The sequence below is a fragment of the Equus caballus genome, chromosome 27, assembly GCF_041296265.1.
Source record: "Equus caballus isolate H_3958 breed thoroughbred chromosome 27, TB-T2T, whole genome shotgun sequence".
Taxonomy (NCBI): Eukaryota; Metazoa; Chordata; class Mammalia; order Perissodactyla; family Equidae; genus Equus; species Equus caballus.
In genome coordinates, this window is record NC_091710.1 from 33,944,901 (window position 1) to 33,969,876 (window position 24,976).

Consider the following 24,976-nt stretch of genomic DNA (forward strand, 5'->3'; position numbering starts at 1 on the left):
GTCAAAAATGTCTCCAGACATTGCCAAATGTCCCATGGGGGCAAAATTGTCCCTAGTTGAGAACTGTTTTCTTAAAATATATATTTAAAACATTATGCTAATTGATATTTTAAAATTTCTTCAAAGAACTGTGGGATCCTAGGAAATATAAAAAAAAATAAAGGTCTCAGCTTCTACTTTCATTTGAGAAATGTACGTATCTCCAGCAAAGAAGTCCCTCTGATGTTGTAAGCGCTGACTATTGGCCATTGAAAGAACCAGGAATTTATATAAAAGAATTTTTAAGCCACCTTTAGTACACATTGATTGCTTTTTATTGAACCCGAAACAAGAAGTTTCAGAAGGACAAAAGGAGCTATCATGACATCAGTGTTGATCTCCATAAGCTCCTTCTAGAATCCAACTAGAGTTCTCTATTTGCGTACTGTCTGTTCTCAATTCAGCATCACCACCACCTCCCTCAGCATTTCAGATGTCAGAAACTACATTTCCCAGAATCCCCTCCCCCATATGGTTCCAGGTTAGACTTGGCCAATCAGAGGCACTCCTGTGAGATGTGGAAGTTGGAAGAGAGGAAGCCACTCTTCTCTGGAGACTGTTGCTGAGTGTGGGCAGATGTGAGATTCGCAGAGACTTTCCAGAGAATTCTTGAAAACCACTCGCTGCCCTGCTGCAGACGGAGATACTGGTGGGGATTTCCCTGGGACTCCTAAGAATGAGAGCAGCTTCCCACAAGTTCTTGAGCAGCACCGTGCTTCCCTGTGCCTGGTGGAGGTTTGTGGCTGTGGGGCGATTCCCTGACCCCCACTGAGGATGACCCTGATCGTCAGTCCTCTGGCTCCCCCAATGGCTGGGTCAACTCTACATCCTATAGTAAACCCTTCGCTCCTGGAATATATGGAGTGGCTGCTTTTGTGTTCTGACCCAATCCTGACTTGCACAATATGACTAAGAAAGCAGTGGACCAGGCCTGTGTAATTAAAGGTGAGTGTGGCAAAGTTGATGGGAAAGTAGTGTTGAATTTTTCTATACGTTGGTTTGTTAAGATTTAAAATTTACTTGCTCAATTTTGCACTTATCAAAAGCTATTTCTATCAAGTTCAATGGGATTTAGTTACCCAAGATAAAACCAACATGTGGCAACTGGTAATATGTGAGACACAGAATGAGTACTCAATTTGGAGATGGTCTGATGTTGAAATTTCAAGTTCAGCTGAGGAATTCAATTGGGATTCAGGTAGACTTAGGCCAACCTTTGAAAACCAGAATGAGAGGCGGTGTGCATCCCAGTCGGATCTATTCTCTCTCCGTCTTCATGGATCTATTTACAGCCATTCCTTTATGAGATCTATTACCTTCTGACCACAAACATTTTATTCAATTCAAAATGCTTATGCCTAAAAGTAAGTGCTTTGCTGAGTCTAGAATCAGATTTTCCAGGATGGACACTCTTGTTCTTCTTCATTTTTTGGGGGGAGGGGTGAGGAAGATTGGCCTGAGCTAACATCTGTGCCAATCTTCCTCTATTTTACGTGGGACGCCACCACAATGTGGCTTGACGAGCAGTGCAAGGTCCATGCCAGGGATCCGAACCCACAAACCCTGGCCCACCAAAGCAGAGTGTGAGAACTTCACCACCACACCACCAGGCCGGCCTCTGGGACCCTTCTTTGAGGCCTCTTGCAGTGCCCACTGCACAGAGCTCCTTGCACAGAAGGTGCCGGCTGTACATTAACAGCTGTAACGTACATGTATGTTACACGTAAGCTTAAAGGTAAACCCTAAGTTCCTGAGCAAGACCGTAAGAGCATAAGAACAACAGTTTCAACAAGGAGTGATGTATTAAACATCACGAGACAAAAATGGATTTAAGTGGCAGGGTAAAAGTTGGAGATAAAAGGAGAAACGAGAAAAGATTTTTACAAGTATAGAAAATGATATATCTTTCCACTGTCAAAGAATAATAGCAAAGGCTGACGGGCTGGAAGGCATAGCTGTCTCCTGGATGGCACCACGTCCCATTTTTAATTCCTCACCCCTCCTTCTGGAAAACCCTCACTTAAGGGCTTTCTCCTTCTCTGGCACTCACTCCTACAGGCATCTCAGCTGACACCGATTTCCACGCCCTTCCTATATAAAATGTAGTGGACACCGCTGCTCTGGAGAATATGGTCATGAGGCTAAAGACAGAGGGACAAAGGAAATGCTGTACAAAAGGAAAATGAAAGAAGAAACTTAAAAATCTATTAATTTGGGTTTACAAACAAGTGAGACTTTTGGAAGCAACATCAAAGCCATCGTACCTGAAGGTTTTCCTCCCTCCCGGGCATCGATCCAAAGTGCTGAAGAATCTGGCTTCGAAATCTGTCTCTTAAATTCTGAAACCAGCTGCAGGCTTGAGAGTAGACCAAATCATGAAGCTGTCTGAGATTCTCTATCTCGTCTTCCTTCTCAACCTAGAAATACAACAGTCAGTAAGACTTCTGTGTCTAATCTCCCTCCACATCACCAACCCTACAGAGATGGGAAAAGACGTCAAAAAATGGGGAGTACATATTTCAGAGCTGGATCAGAGGCTATTATGCTTATGCAATATACAGCACACATTTCTGCCTCACATAGTGCCAATGGGCCAGACTAAGACAGCGAGGCCTGACCTCCACCTGGCCTTGCTGAGTTAGCAATGCAATACTGCAGAACCCTACTAACAGCCCCTAATTGGGAGTGGTAAGAGAGAGAGTCATTGGATAAAGGTCTATACGAATTTGGAATTCATTTTGTCTTTAAGGATCAATGGCTTTTGAAAGCAGTGGAACAAAAAAAGCTGAAGAATACAGTTGCTACAATGAAAGGAGACTGGGGGTGGTTTAAGGTACAGATGACATGGCAGAAAGCAGTAACGGGATGGAGGACAAGCATTAATTACATCTTTTACCAGAGAGCTGGGTCAAAAACAAAAACAAAAAAAACCGCAACAAGTAACTTAGCATATAAAGCCAATACATCAAAAGACAGAGAACAAATGATGCAATGATGAACTCCTCCTGCTGTATAGGCCCAAGGCTGTGGACACCTCCATCACCCCTCCATACACCTTTCAGACTACTGGATCATCAAATTGCAGATGTGAAATTAAATGCATTGGTCTTCCAGCCTAAGACCCAGAGGAAGAAGCTCACAGAGTGCAGGTGGGAAGATACCACGTTAACTCATCCATCTCAGTCTGATTTCTGAAATGCACTTATATCCCACTCACTACGTGCCAGGGAGCGTTCTGTTTCATATACATTAACCAGAACAAATATGAGACCTGACTCAGACTTTCATGCTTCGAGGATGACTCAACATGAAAACAACAAAGGGAGTCTCAAACATTCCGAAATAGAAAAGGCAAGACTATAGCACACAAGAGAGAAAAGAACACACTTTGTATTTGTGAAAGATTTGAAATGAAAAATAAAACTAAAGTTTAAAAAGCATCTGCTTTTTGCACAATAATGTGAATGTACTTAATGCCACTGAACTGTACATTTAAAAATGGTTAAAATGGTAAATTTTATGTTATATATATTTTACCACATTAAAAATAAATTTTAAAAAAAAGGTAGAGGAGCCATATGATTGAAGAATTCTAGTTTTGGAAAGACCATACAAGATTCAGCCCCCTGCTAACACACATTGGTCTTGATCTGAGCAAGAAATAAACTTGCGACTTGTTAAAACTATCAAAAAAGAAAAAAGCCTCTGCTTTGTACCCTTACAAAATTCAAGGAGACAAACCATGGGCTCTAATAAACAAGTAATGATAAACATAAGAGTCTGAGATGGAAAAAGGAGCTGGCTAAGAAGCAGGCAGAAGTTTTAAAAGCAAGCTTATAAAGTTAAGAAACTTTATTGCAATAATAGAATTTAAAATTTCAATAGAAATCACAGAAAACAGAATTGCTACACTAAGGGAAAAAAAGACTGATATCAAAACAACAAATGTGAGAAGCTTTTCCAGAAGGGACAAGAAATCATTACATAGATGAGGCACTGAGATGAGGAAAAATTATTAGACACTACTAAGACCACAAAGACCTAGAGAACTCAATTTTCTAAAGATCAAATCCATAACGCTTTCAATATGCTATTCTACTGTCATATGTTTATATTTATATATAGTCATGTGTTCAGCCACATACTCAAGGGGTTTTGGCATCAAATCCAATATATGAAGATAAAAGTTTACGTAAAACTAATAGAGTTCTTAGTTTTACGAAGAAGGTTGCCTTTAGCAAATGATTCTATTAACCAAGGATGCCTGAGGCACAGACTATACCAATCAACTCAAAATTTGAACTCCCACTATACTTTTGGCCTAGCGCACAAAGCACACTATCCCACAGCATCTTTATAATAAGACAGGAGAGGCAATATCAGCCTAACCAAGTTTATCAGCAGAGAGGCAATATGGTATCATGAGAAATCACAGCATCGGGAGCCAGAGGGCTGGCGTTAAGTCATTTTTATTACACTTCCTATAAGATTTTAAGCAAACTAATTAACACTTCTGAATCGTACTTTCCTCGTCTGCAACTACCATCAAGTTCTGAAAATTCAATGGGCTAATGTTCATAAAATGCCGACGCTCAATAAATGCTGTTTGAGACAAGGGCCCAAACAGATCAATGAACAAGTGATAGTAAAAGATCTACATTTTTATAATGCCTTTCCAAAGGAAACTGCCTTTAATTTGATATTTGTAGCATCACCAATCATTTTTCAGATCCCTAAACTAATCGCAGACGGTAAATTAGATACCAGAAGTGTCAGAAGGGTCACATTCACCCTCCCCAGATAAGATGTCACCAACAAGTATACAGACAGTGCTTTATCTGTGATGCCCTAGAGTTGAACACAGCACCCAACTGTGCCTGTTTTAGCATTAAGATTATCTTAGGCATATCTTCATATACAGAACAATTCTTAAAGGATTTTATGTGTTTACATCAAATTTCAATCTACTGATTACCTCAGCTTTGACTACTAATAAATTCAATAAAAAAGGGCAGGGATTAGCAGCTCTCATAACTTAGAAGGGTTGGAAGTCCAATTCAATCAACCACTATCGTTAAGCTCCCACCATGCAAATGTACACATACAGTCTGGGCATTGCGCTCATTGTTGAGCCTGTAGAAATGAAGAGGATCTGGGTTCTGGTCTCTCAAGTTCTCGTGGAACTCATAATGATTAAGAGCAAGATAAGAAAACGGTAACCTGGAGCTAGTTTGCATAAGGATTGAGGAGGTCTCTGATAAAAAGAACTGTTTTATGTGCCTAGAAGATATCAGCCTGTACAATGCAGGACAGAGTCTACCAAAGTGTGCTGAAAAAGAGTATTTTTTAATACCTTAACATCTTCCAAATATTCAATGTCCGCAGTGCAATATCCATCTTTCATTCCTCTTTTTAAAACCCTAAACCGCTTTCCTCCGACTGTATCAACTACAGACCGTCCATCAGGTAAGAAATGTACATTTCTAATTTGTAACATACAGCCATAATCTGCAAAACTAAAAGAAAAACTCTGATTAATATGAAAGTTCAAGCAACAAGCACGCAAGTTCTCAACAATGTTCAAAGGAAGTTCCAAGATAAAAATAAAAATATTTAAGTACATGAAAAGCATACCTATTTTGGGTATCACTCACACACATCCCAAACTGTTTCGTTCCAGTTTGTATACTTCTCCGAATCATCAGCCTGTATCTTGGCTCAAATACATGAAGAGGACAAGGCACAGTGGGGTAGGCCATAGTGCAGACGAATATCGGAACATTCTTGGTCAAGCTGAAGAAGGAAAGAGTTTCATTATTATGTAGCAGAACACATGACAAAAATGAGCGAAGCTTGCAAATTAATATAAAGCAAAAAGAAATCGGCTCTAAACAAGGTGAATAAGAATCAGCATCCCCTTGATTAAGTTCATGCTGATACAATATTAATCCTAAAAATCTGTTTGTGCTCTTCTTATGTATACAAGTAAATTTGATTTTGAGATACCGGGTTATCATATAGAGTTAAGTATTTTGATGAATCAAAAAGCAATTGATTATAACTACTATTTTATATTAAAAATCTGTTTAAAATATTTGTACCATGACAGGGTTACTATCTTTTATCCATAAAACACTCTAGGTTACTCTTAGAAAACAGTAAGGAAACATGAGCTCCCACAAAGACAAAAGGCAAATCATTAAAAATTCCTAGGCATTAAAATATTTTCAAACACACTACCAAAAGCAGATAATTCGATAACATTTTTTCCAGAAAATTAAAATGACACAACCTTTTTCACTGCTAGATTGGTAGGAAACAAGAGGGATGAAGGTGATGCCCAGCTGGACAAGAGATGGAAAAAACTAGTGGTGCAGGGGGCAGTCTGTAACAGTGCAACTTGGCTGAAAAAGAATCTCGCTGACGAATCAAAAACTTTAAAAATGTTCAGATCCTTTGAACCAACAGGCTCACTTTTTTTTCCTACAAGTACTCTAAGAGTGTTCAGTGTAGCACTGTGCATAGTAGCACAAACTTAGAAGCAAAGAGAGAGGATGAGTAAACTAAACTATGACATAACCACAAAACGGGATCCTATGTTTAAATGTTTATACTGATGAGAAAAAAAAGTTAGAGAATAATCTAAGTAAAATGATCCTTTGTTTAAAATGTATTTATAGATATTAAAATCTGGAAGGACATACACCAAAATGCCAGTGGGTAATTCCTTTTGGATTACAGATTATGTTGTTTTCTCCTGGGTCATTTATGTTTCCTAGTTTTTCTTCAAAAAGACGTGAAATTACTTATGTGAAAGTAATATTTAATAAAATCCTACTTAGTATATAAAAACATATTTAATACACAATTTCCTCTACTTTTAAAACTGTGTATTCTACCATCACTGAGTACTCTCTCGTTTCGAATGTAAGAACTGAAAAAAAAACCAGTAAACCTATTAATTAGCAAAACTTTTAAGTACTGGGGATGAGCTAGCTACCCCTTAAAAAAAGCCCCATTAGTAAGCAGCAGGATTCCCGCAAGGTTCTCTCCATCGCACTCAGCGCCCCTCACGTTACTATTCCATCTGTCATGCACGGATTCCACTCTTCTGAGGGGGGTCTGGTTGTGTCACTAGGTTTAAGATTTCAAAGGACTACCTGTGGCTTTCTTATATCCAGGTTTCTACAGTGTTGATCAAAAGCTTCATAATCCTCACATCAGAATATTTTCTATCATAAAACCACACAACAAAATATCAGTTCCTTGGGAAGATGAATCAGTAACAATTTCTATGAAGAAAAGACTAGAAATCTCTCTTCTACTGAAGGCCACTGCCCAGTGAAGACATGTGATGGATACATATGGAAAAAGAACACTCTGCAAGCACAATTAATTTATCCTTAGAAAATCAGAAATACAAAATGTTTGATTTATACTTTGAAAAATAATGAAACAGTATATAAAAATTACAATTTTACTCTTTATTGTGTCCACTTGAAGTAAAAGAAAAAGAGTTAAGAAATTAAAAACCTATGAAAGAAGTTTAAAGAGGCTCAAATGACTGGTGAAAGAGGGAAATACATGAAGGGAAAAGAAGGGGAGAATTAAAGTACAAGAAAGATACTATACAGAGCCACAAAACCAGGTCCAACCTATTCAACCCCAACTAGACACTGTGTTCTCTTAACAACGGTCTCTATCACTGAAGCCCAAGGTCACCTCCAGGTTTTTCACCCGCCTGATACTAACTCAATTCGGCTAGCAGTCAGTATCTTCACTAATTGAGAATTTGGCTTCTAAGTCACCTCTTTCAATTTCAGTCTCAGGCCTCTCAAGGTCCCAACCCCTTCCAAACCTCTAACTGGCTACACCCCCTGCCAATCCAGGCCACCTATCCTCACCCTTCCTCCTGCCCAGCCTGATACCTGAGGTCTGCTGTGCCCAGCAACCACTGTTCCCAGCTCCACCTCTCCATTCCCAATTCCACTTCCTAATGTCACTGCAGGAAATCCCCCCCCCCCCCCACCCCACCTAAGTACTGCTTCTATGCAAAGAACTGAGCCAGGCATTCCTCATAGAACATCTGGAAGTTACCAAATGAACTTTAAAATGATTCTGTCTGTTGAGGACAGGGGAAGCTGACCAATACTCGTTTAAAATATGCTTTTGACTAGACTGGGCTGAACTTAAAGACAGGATCCAGCTTGCTGTGAGAAGGTTCCTCCTGACCGTTTTCAAGGGTAGTAGCTCGTAATTTGATTACGTTAACTTTTATGAGAAGAAACTTACTGTGAGAGTTCAGCAGTTTCTTCATCATATATTTTTTTCCTCTCAGACAGCTCATCAGGCAGATACTTCACCATCAATTCTTCCAACAGCTGTGTGACACAGTACCTCCTATCTGCTAGATACTAAAAGACAATATTATTTTACATTCCAGTACTTTTTTTTCCTATAGTATACAACAGGCAAAACAGTTTAACTGATATATTAGAGCCTTTATTACATATTTATGCAGTCAATTCTGAATAAATTTAATTAGTGAGGGGGAACGTTACAAGGGATGATGTCAAACAGGTACACTGGTCTGTGGGTTTGCTCAAGAGCATTAAAGATACATGGCTGCAACTTGACCCAAGCACTGTGTATAAGACCCATGTCTTGCTATGAGCACAAATCCTTTATTAGTAGCAGCCAGCACTGCCCCTGCCATCTCCCACATCAATTTCCATCTGACACCTCATAGGTATGCAAAACTAGCATTTTAACTGAGAAACAAAAATAAGGTAAAGAATAAAGAAATTAATGAATTTGCCTTATTTAAGAAAAGCAAAACCACTGCCCTTTTTTTTGTTCCCAATTTCAGTGGCAGAGTTTCCAGATAATTTTTCTTTCAGATTCTCCTTCCATGGTCAACCCACGATCACTCAGACCCTTATCAAGAGGCTGTTTTTCCTACAGGATGCACCTGCCAACTCTGGCTCTATATGCAATGGTACATCTGGACTGCTCCCATAACACTCTGCAAAAGTTGCCACCCTTATGCATTTTTGTGTCATTCTCTTTTCCATCTGCTAAAAGTCATCTCTTTCATTCCTGCCTATGAAAAGCCAATCTATCCTTCAAGGTCTTGCTCCAATTTTACCTTTTTCATAAAGTCTGCCTTAATTATTTTTCTGTCTCCCAAGAACCCCATATTTTACTGCCTTTACCACATAAAAGGCAGTTACCATGTTACCATCTCCTGCATTGTATTACATGGACAGGAATTCATCATGTTTCCGTAACTCAAGGAAAAACTGCATAGGCCCGGTGACCAGGTCAGAGTACATGCACTGAATTTTGGACAAAGAAAATGCCCAATGCAAATTAATTTACTAAAAGCAGTGAGGAAAAACTCTTGGGAGACAATCACAAGACAAAATAAAGAGAAGCCATCCTTTAATCTGTAGATCCAGCAAAAACAAGGGTTTTGTCATTATCCAATGAAAAATAGAGTAGGAAAAATGAGAGGTCAGGAAATGGATTATAGCAATGGTTTTCGAACTTTAGCGTGAATCAGGGCTTGTTAAAATGCAGATTGCTGAGCCCCACCCCCGAGTTTCTGATTTAGTGGCTCTGGAGTGGAGTCTGGGAATTCATATTTTTAATAAGTTCCCAGGTGATACAGATGCGGCTGGTTAGAAGAACACACTGAGAATCACTCGTCTGGAGAGGGGTACTCTGGATCAGACGATAGAGAAGCAAACAACTGACGAGTTCATTATAAAATTAATCAAATTACAGACATTATAAAAGTAACTTTATCATTATTTTCTATTAAATTAATAAAGATGTTTTAAATTGTAAGATTCATGTAGCAAATTGGGGGAAATATAGCCTCTCTTACATTACTGATAGGAATCTAAATTTGTACAACATTTCTGTAGGCCTAGGCAATTTGGGAATTGGTTTTAAGAGTCCTATAAACATAGGGCCTTTGATCCAGTAATTCTCCTCCCAGGAAATTACCTTAAGGAAACAGTCAGAGACACAGAGCACGGTATTAAAAAAAGAAAGGACAAAACAAGTTACATACCCAACAATAGGGAAATGTTAAATCATTGGACTATTATACTGCTATAAAAAGCATGTCTTTAAAATATATTCAAATGAAAAGATGGGCAAAATAAAACTACAAGTAGGAAAAGCATAAAACTATAGAGTATATCAATTTTATTTTTTTAAATATCCATTTGGAGTTTATAAATTAAATTACACAGGATGTCTTCAAAGTCAGGACACAGGATAAAGTTATTTTTAAATAGTATCTTAGTTATATTTTTAAATAATATGCTTATTTTGTTTTCCTGCAAACTCCAGACATTTTTTAAGGTGAGATATCTCTAAATTTAAAGCAACGTATCTAACTGTTAATCTGAAAAAAGCATAATAAATACACTGGAGAGTATCTAAAAACTCTAGAAACACAGGAAAAATAGCATGTTAAGAGTATTTCACCTGAACACATTGAGCATATTAGTTGAAAATGTAAATGACAAACTCTTTAAGAATAAGTTTATCGTTTGTTTCCTGAGTTTGCGAATATTCTGTATTGGTTTTGTGTTTTACATATCAGCTCGTTATGTAAGACAGATATCAAATGTAACAATACGCACAAGCTATTATGACATCAGTACAGAGCTGTATTTTCTATATAGGAAATAACTATGTATATTCAATAGCAAAATAGTTTTATCAGTTTTTTCATTCATATTTGGAAGATCCTTCTTTTTCTTTAAACAATCCTGTCAGCCATCAGGGATAGAATCACTCTCCTGATCAATGCTACCATTGTACTGGGAGCTCGAATGAGAAGGCTGTGGCCTCACCTTAGGGGATCTCCAATCACTCAAGCACAACGGAGAGGATGCTGTCCTCCCATGGTCCCAGAAGACGCCACCTCAGATCTCGGTGCTTTCCTGATACAGGTTATTAGTGCTGATCACTGACTACGTAAGAGGGGGTGTGGAAAGCCATGCCTCCCTCTCTTCTTCCCAGTCTACCACTTTCTAGAGCTGCGCTGTCCAATGTGGTAGCCACTAGTCATATGCGCCTAGTTAAATGTAAATCAATTAAAATTAAACAAAGTGTAAGAAATAGTTCCTCAGTCACATTAGCCACATTTCAAGTGCTTAATCACCACAAGTAGCTAGTGGCTACCATGTTGGACAGCAAAGAAATTGAGCATTTCTATCAAAGCAGAAAGTTCTACTGGACAGAGTTGTTCCAGATGTTGAGGGGGCTAGGCTAGGCCTGAAATCTAGCCTATTACTGGGGGTGGGAGGCAGAGCAGTTGGGTTTCCCCAATACGGTCATCATTAAAATTGAACCTACTCCTGACAAGGTACCTGATCACACCCAAAAAAGTAAGCACCGGGGTCTTGGTCGCAAGGACCTCTCTGTTTTCCCCTACCCTCTCCTAACTCACTTTTCTCCAACACTAACATACGGGTAATGAAACATTACCCTTTTCGGTCACTCAGGATATATAATGTAATTCATTCTGAACATGATCATTACTTTTTCTATGGCTGAATAGAAATGAAACTATGTTACCAAACTTAAGACCAATAAACAGATAAATATACAAATGTTTATTACCTCTTTTAAGCTTTCTTTGCAAAGGGGACAATATGGTGTGTGATCTAAACAACGCTCAAGACAATTCTTACAGAATGAATGTCCACAAGGGGTTGTCACTGGCTCAAAAAACAACCTGAAATCAACCAAAATACACGTTAGTTTTCACATTAAACTATCCATTGGAAAAGCTGAACAAACTAATGACGGAACATGACACTAATCTCTATTTGGAGGAGAAAGAGGAGGGTTTGGTGGGCAGGAGAGGAGGGAAGGGGCAGTCAACGCAACTGTACCCTTCTGAACCTTTTAAAAGTTCAGCTTCAACAGAGGTACCCTGTGGGGGGCCCAGAGCCGTACTGACTAACAGAACAGCCACTCGCCACATGTCGCTACTAAGTGCTTGACATGTAGCTGGTCCAAACTGAGGTGTATGGTAAATGTAAAATACACACCAGATTCACAGGCTTAGTGCAAGATAAATAAGGTAAAATATATCATTAATAGCTATTAATTAGTTTTTAGACAGATTCTTATTTTATCATTTAAAAATTAATTTTCTTAATAAGCTTATAAAAGCCTTACTATATAAAATTCATTAAAAAGAATAAGTCAATAAATATTACATTTGAATCCTAAAGAAATATTATGCTTCACACCAGATATAATACTCAAACCCTATGGAGAAGCTAATTTTACTTACGAAAACATGATACTTCTGAAGTTGCTAGAAGCATCGTTAGATGCACAAGTGCTTCAGAAACTGGCTGGTCTGATGCCCTCTCCTCATAAAGAAGCCCAGGCTCAGAAAGGACAGTTAGTTAGTGCCAGCCTGTGTCACCAGCACTGGGTCTCCTGACTCTTCACGCACTGTTCCTTAGACTCTACCACAATTGACGTCAACGGAAACGTTCTTTCACAACGATCAATCTTTTAGAATTATAAGCACAATGGAAATCCCTACCCAATGCTACTTTAACAGGATTTTATAGTTAAGGTATATAAACAAGATAGAATCACGCACATACAAATACAATCAGAATTCTTACCCTAATCTAAAACTATGTATCTAAACTTCAATAGTAAACATCTAACTTTTACAATAGTTTACAACTTCCCAGATACTTTTTATACTCAAGCCATTTGGTTCTCACAACACTACGAGAGAGGCGAATACTGACCCCACTTTCTAAATAAGGAAAACCGAGCTTCAGAGATGAACTTATTTGCCCAAAGTGTGAAAGGTAGATTAAGACTAAAATTCATCTTTTGATTTTCAGTTCAGTGTTCTGTGACTTACATTGCCTCCCATTACAGAGTATATTACAGTTATCTACTCTGTATTTTATTTAGATTAATATAAAATATTCATCTTTTAGGGGCTGGCCCCGTGGCCGAGTGGTTAAGTTCGTGCTCTCCGCTGCAGGCGGCCCAGTGTTTCGTTGGTTCGAATCCTGGGCGCGGACATGACACTGCTCATCAGACCACGCTGAGGCTGCGTCCCACATGCCACAACTAGAAGGACCCACAGCGGAGAATATACAACTATGTACCGGGGGGGCTTTGGGGAGAAAAAGGAAAAAATAAAATCTTTAAAAAAAAAAAAAATATTCATCTTTTATAAAATTTTATATACTTACCTCATGCAGAGAGAACACTCAAAATCTGAGACATCGATTAATTCCTCTGGGATGTCACCATAAGTTAAGGAAAATGTACAGACTTCATTGGGAGTTTCTACTAAAACAGAGACAAGGTTATCTTCTTTAGGAAAAAGTTGAAAGGCCATTCTAAATAAAGATGTTTTATAGGAGTATAGCAAAATTTTTACCTCCTTGTTTTTTGAGCTTATTTCTTCCATCTTCATTTACAATCACATCCTGGTCTAAAAGAGACAACTTTCTTTTCAGCAGAGCACCTTTTTCTTGAACAGAGAGGAAAGGTTCTAAGGACACTCTTTTTAAACAATCTTCTCTGGCAGGCATTTCTGTGGAATTTACTGCCTGTGCCGAGCGAGCATGGTTTAAGCTTCCTTTGACAGGCTCTGAGGTGACCTGTGGTATTTCTTCACTCTAGAAAAATACAATAAACCAGGGGGACTGTATTTCTTTACTTTCTACTGCTCTCACCAAGAATTAAACCAAAGTGAAACTCCAGTGCCTTATAATGTTCATTTTACTGTTCATTCAACAGTACCAACTTCTAATTCCAAAACCCTCGGCAGTAAATGATTTTTGCCAGTACTTACATAGCCTCAAATGTCAAACTGATTTACATTATAATGAGGTTTAAGAAGTTATGTAAATATAGTCATTCCTACCCTCAGGAAATTAAAATAAATACAATGCTCTATGTTTTCCAAGAAACGGAGTTTTCTGGCATTCAGGTAACCTAAAATTGTGATTAATGAACAAATACATCACATAAAAGTTTCTAGTGTAGGGGCTGGCTCTGTGGCCAAGTGGTTAAGTTCACGCGCTCCGCTGGGGCGGCCCTGGGTTGGGGTCCTGGGCGTGGACGTGGCACTGCTCATCAGGCCACGTTGAGGCGGCGTCCCACATCCCACAACTAGAAGGACATGCAACTCAGATATATACAACTGTGTGCAGGGGAGATAAAGCAGAAAAAAAAAAAAAAAAAACAGATTGGCAAAAGTTGCTAGCCCAGGTGCCAATCTTTAAAAAAAAAAAAAGTTTCTAGTATAAAATAAAAGGCTACAGATGAAGTCCTATTAAGACAATGCTTAACAGGTTGAAAGTACTACCTAAAGAGATTCTAGTACTAGAAACTAAGAAAGTGAAGATCTTAACTTGTAAAGAAACAGATAGACCAAGCCCACGACAATCTTTTCCCAGCACTTACCTGCTCGGGGCTAAGCTCACTGGCAGAGAGAGGCTCTTCCATTACCGAAGGAAAACCAAAAGGTTTGTTTTTAATACACGGTAACGGACCCCAGGAAGAGTCCTTCAGGCCTTCTTTTAAGTTTTCTGGTGATAATAAATCACATAAAATCTGTAAGAGAAATATTATAAAAGTAACGGCAAATATAAAATACTTGGTTAAAATAACACAAATTCACCTAATATTTAAGAATTTTTAGAATATTTGTAGCAGACGTTATTTTTAATGAACAGGGAAGGAAGAGGTTAAGTAATGTAATAAACAGACTCGCCAAATCGACTAAGAAGTCTTACAAAACCAAAGCGTGCCTCCACGTGGTCAAATCACCTCCAAGAGATGATTCAAAAGGAAGCCATGGGACAGGTTAGACTGGTAGCCCTTAGAAGGTACCCAAGGATAAGGTGGCCTATAAAGATTTAATACAAGGAAGAGATCTTAACAGCAGTAGACAATAATTTACGTCCAGACATTAATGAGTCTTCTCCGGTGAACGGGTTCATGGTTCACCCCAATGTGTATTTTAAGGCTGGACTCAGAGTGTTTATCTGAACTAAAGAACTTGAACCTCTAACTATAAAACCCTACAATTCCATGTATTTACACCGAATTTAGCTTCTCACTGAACTACAGCCCAGCTCTTGGTTGGGAGCACCAAATCGCAGCAGTCCCATAACAGCCAGGAGTTAACCCGGGAGGCAGGCAGCTGCACTATCAGAATTTCTGGGTGCTTCTATCAGGAACACATCTAAAACTTGCAAAGAAACAGGGTAGGTTAAAGCAGGGGAAGAACCTGGCTAGAAGGAAATCAAATTTTGGGGGTTGTCAAATAAGCTATGTTTATATGTACAGCAGTGCATTTCTTAAAAGTCTAAATTTGGAGGTTTGGTCTTTCAGCTGTACTCTCTCTCAAATGCACAACAATCAGAGATATTCATGAATCACTGCAATGTAAATAAGAGGGAAATATACACAGTGTAAATAAAAGTGTGTATATCTGGTAGGTGCTCAAGCAATGCCCCATTTAATACAAAAATATTTAAAAATCTGTAGATGTTTCTACATTTCCCCTGATTTAAAAAAAAAATGTATTAACTACACACCTACCCTTGTACCCAGCAACTCCACTCCTAGGTATTTAGCCAGGAGCTATAAAAACCCAGGTCCACAAAATGACTTGTGCAAGAATGTGCACAGCAGCAACTGGAAACAACCCAAATGAAAATCACTACTAACTGTGAATACCACAAACTGTGCTACCTTCACACAATGGAACACTTAGTGAACAATAAAAAAGAAAAAACTTACTGGGTGTATCTCAAAACTATTATGTTGAACAAAAAAAGCCAGACACAAAAGAGTACATGCTGTATGATTCCATTATCCATTATCCATTCAACTTTAACAGAAGTTCTTGAATGGGCCAAACTGCTCTATGGTGGTAGAAATCTGAACAGTAGCTGCCTCTGGGAGCAGGTAGAGAGGGGACTTACCAGAAAGGGGATGAGGGAAATTTCCAGGGTGCTGGAAATTCTATTTTGATTGGGGTTCTGTTACAGGGGTGCATAATTTCTCAAAACTCATTGAACTGTAAAATCTATGCATTTTATTATACATGTAAATTATACCACAATATACAAAGCATATAGAGGAAAACCGAATATTTCAAAGCATCAGCTCTTTTGCGTTCATCTGACTTTTTTAACCAACAAATATTTACAGAAATATAAGGGCCTCCAACGGCATGGAAAACGCCATATTGTAAGTCCTTAAGAAGACTGCAATCTCACCGAGGCAACATGAACAAATATAGAACCATCAGAAAACACACAACAGTAAACAGTTTTTTGTTAAATCAGAGGCCTCGGATGTATATGCAAACAAACCTCATAGAGGATATTCCAGTGTTAGCTGGATTCATTAAGGCGTTTGGGATCTGAGAACAATTTCAGAGTTCTCACACTTCAGGGTCCTTCAGCATCTCCCAGGCTGCTAGTTACACGATGCCCCAGCTCTCAAGATTCTAATTCCAAAGGTCTGTGGTGGGGCCCAAGAATCTTTACGTTTACCATGCACTGAGGCGGTGCTGACAAAAAGCCACCCTTAAGAAACACCACAAAGGGGATAAACACTGGCATGTTTTGAGGACACTGAGGAGAGCATCAGGACTGGGCACCGAAATTGTATGAGGGTAGATTTTCCCAAAAAATGTTTCAAAGACTCTAGTCTTTCCAGATGTTCGATGAGTAAGTTTGACAAAAGCCGAATGCTGTTGTCATGCTGGCATAGCAAAAACTCTGAGAAGTTCTGAAGAAACCTGTTTAACTTGGTTTAACTCAATCTTTCAAGTCATTTGATCAGAGACCCCCCCCCCTTTTCTGTTTTAAATAACACCTCTTAACACACCACAGAATAAACTTTAAAAAGTGATATGGATTACTGAGAAAAAGAGGGCAAAAAAAAAAAAAGAAAGGAAAACATTGACTGGGGCAATACTATTGGTAACCATGGAAAGTAAGCAAAGTTGAGACATGAAATGAAAGGCAAAAGGCAGGCCAATAAAAATTCCTGAGCAGGAACATCATGACAACAATGTTTAATTAAGGATGATTAGTCTGGCTCAGATGGAACAAATTATTAGGGAATGTCTAAATTTAACTAAGCACAAATAACGCATTTAAATATCTGTGAATGAAATGTTCTGATTTCACTAACAACTCAATACACAAAAGTATAGGAACCTGAAAACCACCTGCCAAATTGCTACTAAATTGGACTTATGGACTCCTTATGTTGTTATCCCAACTTTCTAATCAGCATTTTTAGGAAGACCTGTGTGTCAGCCCTGCCTGGAACTATTATAGTTGGTAAACTAATTACCTTTTCTACTTCTAGCTTTGCAGGTGCAAAATCTTCATCCAGGGCTAAGCACTGAAGAAAGAGTTGTAAGGCATCACCGAAAAAACCAGCGTCGTGGAGTACTTTTCCTTTCCTGAAGTAGACCTGCAGTCAAAGCAGAAACGCAACTTTTACTGAGAGACTTGCTTTTAAAAAATCAGTATCAAGTAAAGAAAAAAAACAGTCAGCTCGGAAACGCTCATTCTGAATCTCTGAATGACTCTGAGGAGCCCAAGGCGTTTAAAGGTATATTTACATACTAGCTGGAGAAGCACTTAGGTAGGAGGGACGGAGGCCCAGAAAGTGGCTTCAAAACCACATTTCCAATTACCTCACTTCAGCGCTAAGTCCAGAGGAATCATTTTTTTTTTCCAACAGTTTTACAGTTGCCCATACAGATAATTTTCCCTTTTGTTCTTTTTGTCTGAGGAAGATTAGCCCCGAGCTAACATGCTGCCAATTCTCCTCCTTCTTTTGCTTGAGGAAGGTTAGCTCTGAGCTAACATCTGTGCCAATCTCCCCCCTCTCCACCCCGGCAACTTTATATGTGGGTCACCACCAAAGCATGGCTGATGAGCAGTGTAGGTCCACGCCAGAGATCTGAATCCGTGAACACAGGCCACCCAAGAGGAGTGCGCCAAACTTAACAACTATGCCACAGGGCCAGCCCCTTCCATCTTATTCTTAATCAATATTTGTCTTCTACTAATAGGTCACACCATCATGGCAGTTAGTAGAATTTTCCCTAATTTATAATTTTCACAGCTTTCTCACCATACTATCCTCAAAGGCAGTTTTGAATGGAGGAAAAAGTCACATAAAAGAGTAATTTCTAGCTTAAAGAACTTGGCAATTTGATAGAAAGGAGATTTAGTAAACTGATGATATATTTTATATTTACGCCTCAAGCCTTTTTTAAAACCACATAGGCAGGGCAACCTCCTTTGCCCCATCTACTGTATGAAATCACTGTCTAATCATCTAGTTCCCATTATAATGCCTCAATCGACTGTCCATGCTCAAAGACTTCTTCTCTTTCCAGTAATAAACCTCCTCCATCCATGTCCAGTTTGGATCTACTTTGACAATATGGCCAGTTGTATCTCTTTGAGGAAATTTTGTCTACTGAAATCTCTAATTTTTTCCATGCCTTGAATTCACGTTGTTCTTTAATAAGGAAATAAGTTTCTTATAATTTAAAAAACTGTCAGATAATATTTATTTACTCAAAATATTGACCTTAGATTTCTGGAACTCTATATATTTTATTTAGAGTCAACCAATCCATTCTGTTAAAACTTATAACTGTAATTGAATGCATGTTCCCTACAGCTGAAATTTTAAAATTCATGCAAATGTAAAACAGTAACTTTACCTCAGGCCAATTTGGCAGTTGACAGAGAATTGCATTTAAATCTTCTATGGCTGCTTTAAATTCTTGGAGACCAGCATATGATTCAGCTCTGTAAATTTTTAGAGTCAAGTCGCTGGGCTCTGAAACAAATATTTTATAAAGATTTGATTATTTTTAAAAGATTATTGCGTAATCCACAAAATACATCCTACTAGATTAAGAACTGACTTAGTGATTCCAGTCAATAACCAGCAAATAAAGGTAGTGAATGAGCACAGTATGGGTGCAACCCGCTTACATGTCGAATTTTGTCTAAAGTTCTATCAAATCATTATATGTAGATTAAGTTAATGGAGGAAACTACGGTTTTTAAGAATAGTGGAAATATTTTTAAAACATGAATAATCACCTCTAAAAAACGAATGTTTTCTTAAAACAGGGCATTCTATACAGATTTAAAAGACATCTTAGATGTCTAAAGATTTGCCTTTTTATGGTAAATCTTAATTTTTTGTACCCTAATTTCTAACTCTTCATTTATAAATGACCCTATGTGTAACTACTGCACATAGAATTTCCATAGTAACAAAGAGTGACCACGGCTCAATCTTGGGAGGGTATACAATGGTCCTGATTCTGGAGGAGAGGGGTTGATAAGAGTTAGGGTTTTTAAGAGGTTAAAACTTTAATTCCTGCCATTAGCCGGAATGGTATCAGACTGTTCCAAAACAGATTTAATTTCAAATATTAAGTTTTGTTGACAATTTCACTATCTTCTATGTCTCTACTTGCAAAACCAAATTAGTGTCCAATGGCATTCAGAATGTCAGACAGTTCACCTATGAGACTATAAGCGATTATTACAGGTACACAGATTCTAAAACTGAAGAGTAAGCAAGACACTCATTCCCAGTACATCTACAGACGAAATGAGCTTGACTCTTCTTTAAAAGCTATTCATCTCTGAAGCCTTCAATAATGTATGCTTATGAAATAAAGCCTTCAGTGCGAGATAGGCATAAAGACCCATAAAGCCTCATTTAAAAAGAAAAAAAAAAAACTATAATAAAACTTCTCAAGAGCTCCCCGGTTTACACTAGTTTTTAAATGATTGCTTTTCTACAGATAACTTTCGATTTAACAATTAAATGAGACACAACTTTTTCGGTTGCTGGTGAACTCTTGATTTAATGATTAAATTAGACAAAAATTTTTCAGTTGCTGGTGCTTGAGAATAGAAATTATATCATTCCCTCAAGCTTATACTAATGAAAATTTTTAAAGAAGAATGAAATTAATATTTCATGAAAATATTTCTTACTTCCCAAATAAAAAACGACACGTCTAGAATATTTTGTCTTTTGTTTCATAAAGCAATATAATTGGAAATCATTATCTCTGAACAAAAATGCGTAGCAATTGAAAGCTCAGTCTGATTAACCAATCAAGAATGAAGAGGCCCAGCACAAAGCTGGGAGCTGTAGGTGTTCAACAGATTTTAATTTACCCCTGTCTTCCAAGAGCTTACAATCTAACGAGGAAACTTTATTTTCTTCTGCAGCGGCTTCATGTAATCTGATTTGACAAGCACAAGTGGAGTTCAGAAAATGGAGAGCAGTGCAGGCCAAAACAGTCCAAGAATGAGTGGTCCACTGACCAGCATCAAAAAACTCTTAAGGGGGAAAGGACTGGGGCCCGGGATGTGCAGTTTTCCCCCCTCAGCTGGGCTGCTCCCAAGAGCATCCTTGAGACCCCGCCTCTACTCCAGCACCTCCAGACAGAGAGAGCTCACTGTCACAACAGGCAGCCCACCCCACGCCTGGAGCCATTACTGGGCTCTTTTGTAATTCCAATTTTTTCTTTTACAGCAAGTTCCTATTGCACCATCCTTGACGCAGTGCACACTCAGAATGATGGAATATAAGACCCTTTTCTCAAGGCCTTCGCTGCTCAGCAGTCACCTTTATGCAGCCTCCTTAGGTCAGCCCTGAAGGAAGGGACTGAGAAGATCTCTGTCTTTGAGAAAGCCCACTCAACACATCACACTTCTGCACTGTGACCAAAGTGATGAAAGACTGTGTCCCCTCCCTACTCCACACAAAACACTTCGACTACTGATACTCCCTTAGGGGGAGAGGGAGGGTCCTAAAAAGTTAGTGTATACTGTGATAAGAAGAGAAGTACACCCTAAGAAGAGATGACAAAGAGGGTCGGATTTTAAAACTCTTGCTCCCCAATTCCTCCTAGGTAATGTTTTTACTGAGAACTTCAAACGTTAATGGAATAATTCTTTTGAATGATTCTATCCAAGAAAAAAAAAACAAAAACACCTCATCAGGTGAGTTCAAACTCCCAATACAGAGATTAGGGCCACCCATAATTCCAAAAAGGGGCAAATGCACTAACTGAGGCCCTCCAAGAAGTCAAAGCATACAGAAGGTGTGCCCTCCATGCAAACTTCTGCAAAAGGCCAACTGTGAAAAAAAGCAATCGGCCCCAACTGTGTCATTAACTCAAGTTTGAAAGAGGCAACAAATATTTACTCTATGCTCTCGACATGGCCTGAGAACACCAGAGCAAACAGTCACCTCTCTGCACAGGCCAGCAGGGTGGGCCTGTCAGTCCACTCCTGCAGGAGCCACGGTACCCAGCCAGCACCTGGCACATTAGAGACTCAATTTTTCGGAGAAGTGAATATAAAGAAAGATGCAGTTGGGCTAATCGTACTGAGCATGATCTAACTCCCAAATCTTTATCTTCGGGCCTGATTTTTTCACCCTACTTTCAGATTCATCAAATTTCCAACTGCCTGCTTGCTGTACCTTTCCTCAAATTCAGTGTTTCCCACCAAAAAAAAAAAAGTGTCTTTTCACTGTATTCTTAGTAACACCACTGACTTCTCAAATCAAATTCTTAACTTTGTCAATTTTATCTCCCATAATATTTCTCAAATCTGTCCCTGGTCTTTTCCAACCCTACTACTAATAGCCTTGGCTTAGGCTCCCAAAATCTGTTTAAGACTACTGCAATAGCTTGCTGACAGCTCTCACTGCCTCCCAGTTTTACCCTACCTATATCCGCATCAGCCACAAGATGAAGCGGGTTGGTACGACATACAAGTTCCTTCATGCCTGGCTCCTGCCCACCTCTCCAGCCTTACTTCCTGTCACTATCAACCTCCCACTTCAAGTCCCAATGATACCGAACTGCTCGCTCTGCCCCGAGGATCCACTCTATTTCCTGCCTCCCTCGTTTGCTCACAGAGCTCTCTCCTAGTCCTATCACTCCTTGTCAGACCACTCTCCTCCCCCTGGTCTGGATAACTGTCTCGTCTAGCAGAACAGCTCACCAATCTCTTCTCAAGAAGCTTGCCCTTGAGTCCACTTCCACTCAGCCTCTCAGAAGGATCAAGAGCATGAGCCTTAAGGTCAGACTGCCTGGGGTCAATTCCGGGCTCCTCCACTTACCTGGAGAATATTACCAAACACCTCTGTACCTCAGCCTCCTCAGCTGTCAAATTGAGGGTGTTTCTAAAATTTATTTTTATTTAAGAACCACTACTTACTATGTACTGTTCTAAATGATTTACAACCTTCAGAACAATCTTACATGGGTCTAACATTGCGTTTTTACAGATAGGGAAACTGAGCACAGAGTTGAAGTGACTTGCTCAAGATCAAACAGCTAGTAAGTGGTGGATTCTAGATTCTACCTCCAGCAGTCTGGCTCCGGAGCTCTGGCTGTTCACCTGCATGCTAATAACAGTATCTGCTTCACAAGGTTACTCAAGAGCCGAGTTAATATATGTAAAGTACTGGGAACAGAGCTTGCTACATTGTAAGCACTACTTAGTGTTTGCTACTATGACTCCATTCCTTCACTCCATGTGCATAGTATTAATTTTCAAATCTATTTCTGAGCTCCCTCCATTATTTCCCGTCTTTGTATCCTCAAATCCTGGCTTTGCTACATGTTTGCTGAGCCAGGGGAAATTCATTAAAATCTGTCCCCTTAAGCTCCGCAGCTCATGCTCTCATTTTCTCTTCTCTCAGATCCAGGAATATGGTGACTCGTTAGACAAATAAAAAGACTGAAATAAAATTCTGCTACACATCTGAGGGAACCAGTCTTTGTCCAAGACCGTTCATGGGCTGACAGGGGAAAGTGCTCCAGACTCGTGATTCCTCATCTTTGTTCCAATGCTGAGGGACAGGGGATCAAGAATAGGAGTCTACCCATTGTTAATTTAATTCACCCTCAAGACACTTTTCTGGGGCCAGCCCGGTGGCCCAGAGGTTAAGTGCACACGTTCTGCTTCTCGGCTGCCCAGCGCTCGCCAGTTTGGATCCTGGGTGCAGACATGGCACCACTTGGCACGTCATGCTGTAGCAGGCGTCCCACATATAAAGTAGAGGAAGATGGGCACGGATGTTAGCTCAGGGCCAGTCTTCCTGAGCAAAAAGAGGAGGACTGGCAGCAGTTAGCTCAGGGCTAATCTTCCTCAAAAGAAAAAAAAAAAGACACTTTTCTTTGGAGTATGAAAGTGATGACATTTTTAATGTACAGTTTTAGGAAATATACCATATATATTGTTTTAACTTGCTTTTTTTGGTCCATGTAATTAACTACTAGTCCACATGATTTTTAATGGCTTCAAAGTTTTCTACTATATACACAATCTATTTTAAAATTCCCTCCTCTGCAATTATTACTCCCAATTTTTGCTAATATAAAAAATACTACATGAGCATCTATCTACATGCCCTTACATATCTGCTTATTTCCTTAGTCAACTATCAAGTTGAATGACTGTGTAGAAAGTTATAGAGACATACAAAGTTTTCAATACATTCTGCTAGCCCTTTTATAAAACTTTACTTATTTTATAGTCTCACAGCTGTTTATGTTGTTCACTAGAAAAATACAAGTGAAAAATAGCACCATTATTTTAACAGACCTCTCTTCTGTGAGTGTGACCTTTAAAACTATATATTTATAGGCTATTTGGGTTGTTTACATGTAAGTGTAAAACTTCCTGTTCACATCCTTTTTCTCATTCTGAGTATCTTTATCTTAGATTTACACGTTGAGCTAGTTCAAGAATGTCAATGGCCAACCAAAACACCAAATTTCTTTGCATCTATTACTTTATCAAGTCCAGTATGGTAGGACTGGGTTATAACATTTAAATTCAAAGCTGCCAAGTGACAAGTGATTAATGATTGATTAATAAAGCCCAGGAATAGTAATCTGGCACAGTAATTAAGATCACAACCACTGGATTCAGAAGATCTGGGTTCAGATTCACTTTGGGGAGTACCTCAGTCTGTCCCTTACACATTGCTGATGATACCTACATCTTAAGACTGTTGCGAGGACTAAATAAGATAATGCATGTTAATAGTTAACACACTGCCTGGCGCACAAGTGTTCAATAAATAACAGTTACTGTTAATATTACAAAACATTTCAAAACAAGTTGATAAAGAAATGAGATTAGCTTTTGATACAGGTATTAGAAGAGTATTTTCTATCTCTTCTTTTATGCAAATAAACCTTAGCCCAAATGAGAAATATCTTTAGGGAGTATAGTGCAGACTAGAGAATGGGACAACGGTGAGCTAAAGAAGGTGGGGAAGCAAAAAACTGATCCTATCCTACAAAAGAAAAAGGAAAAAATTGAACCAAGCTTCTGTCTTGCATTTTAGTTCTCTTAAGGCATTCACCCTCTATACAAAACATGACAATTTTGAAAAATACCTTTCCAACAAAGAGGCAGAATGCTATACAAATTCATTTAAAATTGTACTTGAATATATCCAAGCCTCTTAGAATTGTTCCAGGAAATAGAAAAACAGTTCTGAATAAACAGAAGGCTAATATACAAATAACTAGAAATCTAAGATCAGTGAGTTTTGGTAAATTTTGAATTATTTGTTTGATGAAGAAAAAACAGGTAAAAACGCAGAAATTATTTATACAAGACAGGACACTATTAAGTGTATATAAACCCTTTTGTTAATCTACTATATCAATAAGAATATGCCATTATAACATTTTTATAGTGAACCGGAGGCACTGAAAAACCCTTAAAGTGACTTCTGAATTAAAGACAAGATGAATCAGAGATATAGTGCATATAGGCTCAATTAATTAGAAGTC

General features: G+C 38.7%; 1 protein-coding gene and 1 long non-coding RNA gene across 10 annotated transcripts in view; one reads left to right on the forward strand and one right to left on the reverse strand.

Moving 5' to 3' along the window:
• Positions 1 to 24,976, reverse strand: part of LONRF1 (LON peptidase N-terminal domain and ring finger 1) — a 67,427-nt gene that overhangs the window by 37,367 nt on the left and 5,084 nt on the right. For 5 of the 9 annotated variants that reach the window (XM_070253410.1, XM_070253409.1, XM_070253411.1 and 2 more), the window contains exons 2-11: positions 18,836 to 18,954; positions 17,443 to 17,565; positions 14,527 to 14,676; positions 13,496 to 13,736; positions 13,305 to 13,401; positions 11,686 to 11,800; positions 8,332 to 8,453; positions 5,674 to 5,832; positions 5,393 to 5,555; positions 2,304 to 2,456 (exon numbers count right to left, since the gene is read on the reverse strand). In XM_070253410.1, the coding sequence (XP_070109511.1) occupies positions 2,304 to 2,456; positions 5,393 to 5,555; positions 5,674 to 5,832; positions 8,332 to 8,453; positions 11,686 to 11,800; positions 13,305 to 13,401; positions 13,496 to 13,736; positions 14,527 to 14,676; positions 17,443 to 17,565; positions 18,836 to 18,954 (1,442 nt within the window). Of the gene's footprint in view, positions 1 to 2,303; positions 2,457 to 5,392; positions 5,556 to 5,673; positions 5,833 to 8,331; positions 8,454 to 11,685; positions 11,801 to 13,304; positions 13,405 to 13,495; positions 13,737 to 14,526; positions 14,677 to 17,442; positions 17,566 to 18,835; positions 18,955 to 24,976 lie in introns of all 9 variants that reach the window. The other 4 variants (XM_023630769.2, XM_023630770.2, XM_023630764.2 and 1 more) reach the window with 1 other exon arrangement.
• LOC138921096 (uncharacterized) lies at positions 538 to 13,272 on the forward strand. The gene is made up of 2 exons (XR_011433377.1): positions 538 to 984; positions 13,044 to 13,272. It is a non-coding gene; the product is annotated as an uncharacterized lncRNA (long non-coding RNA).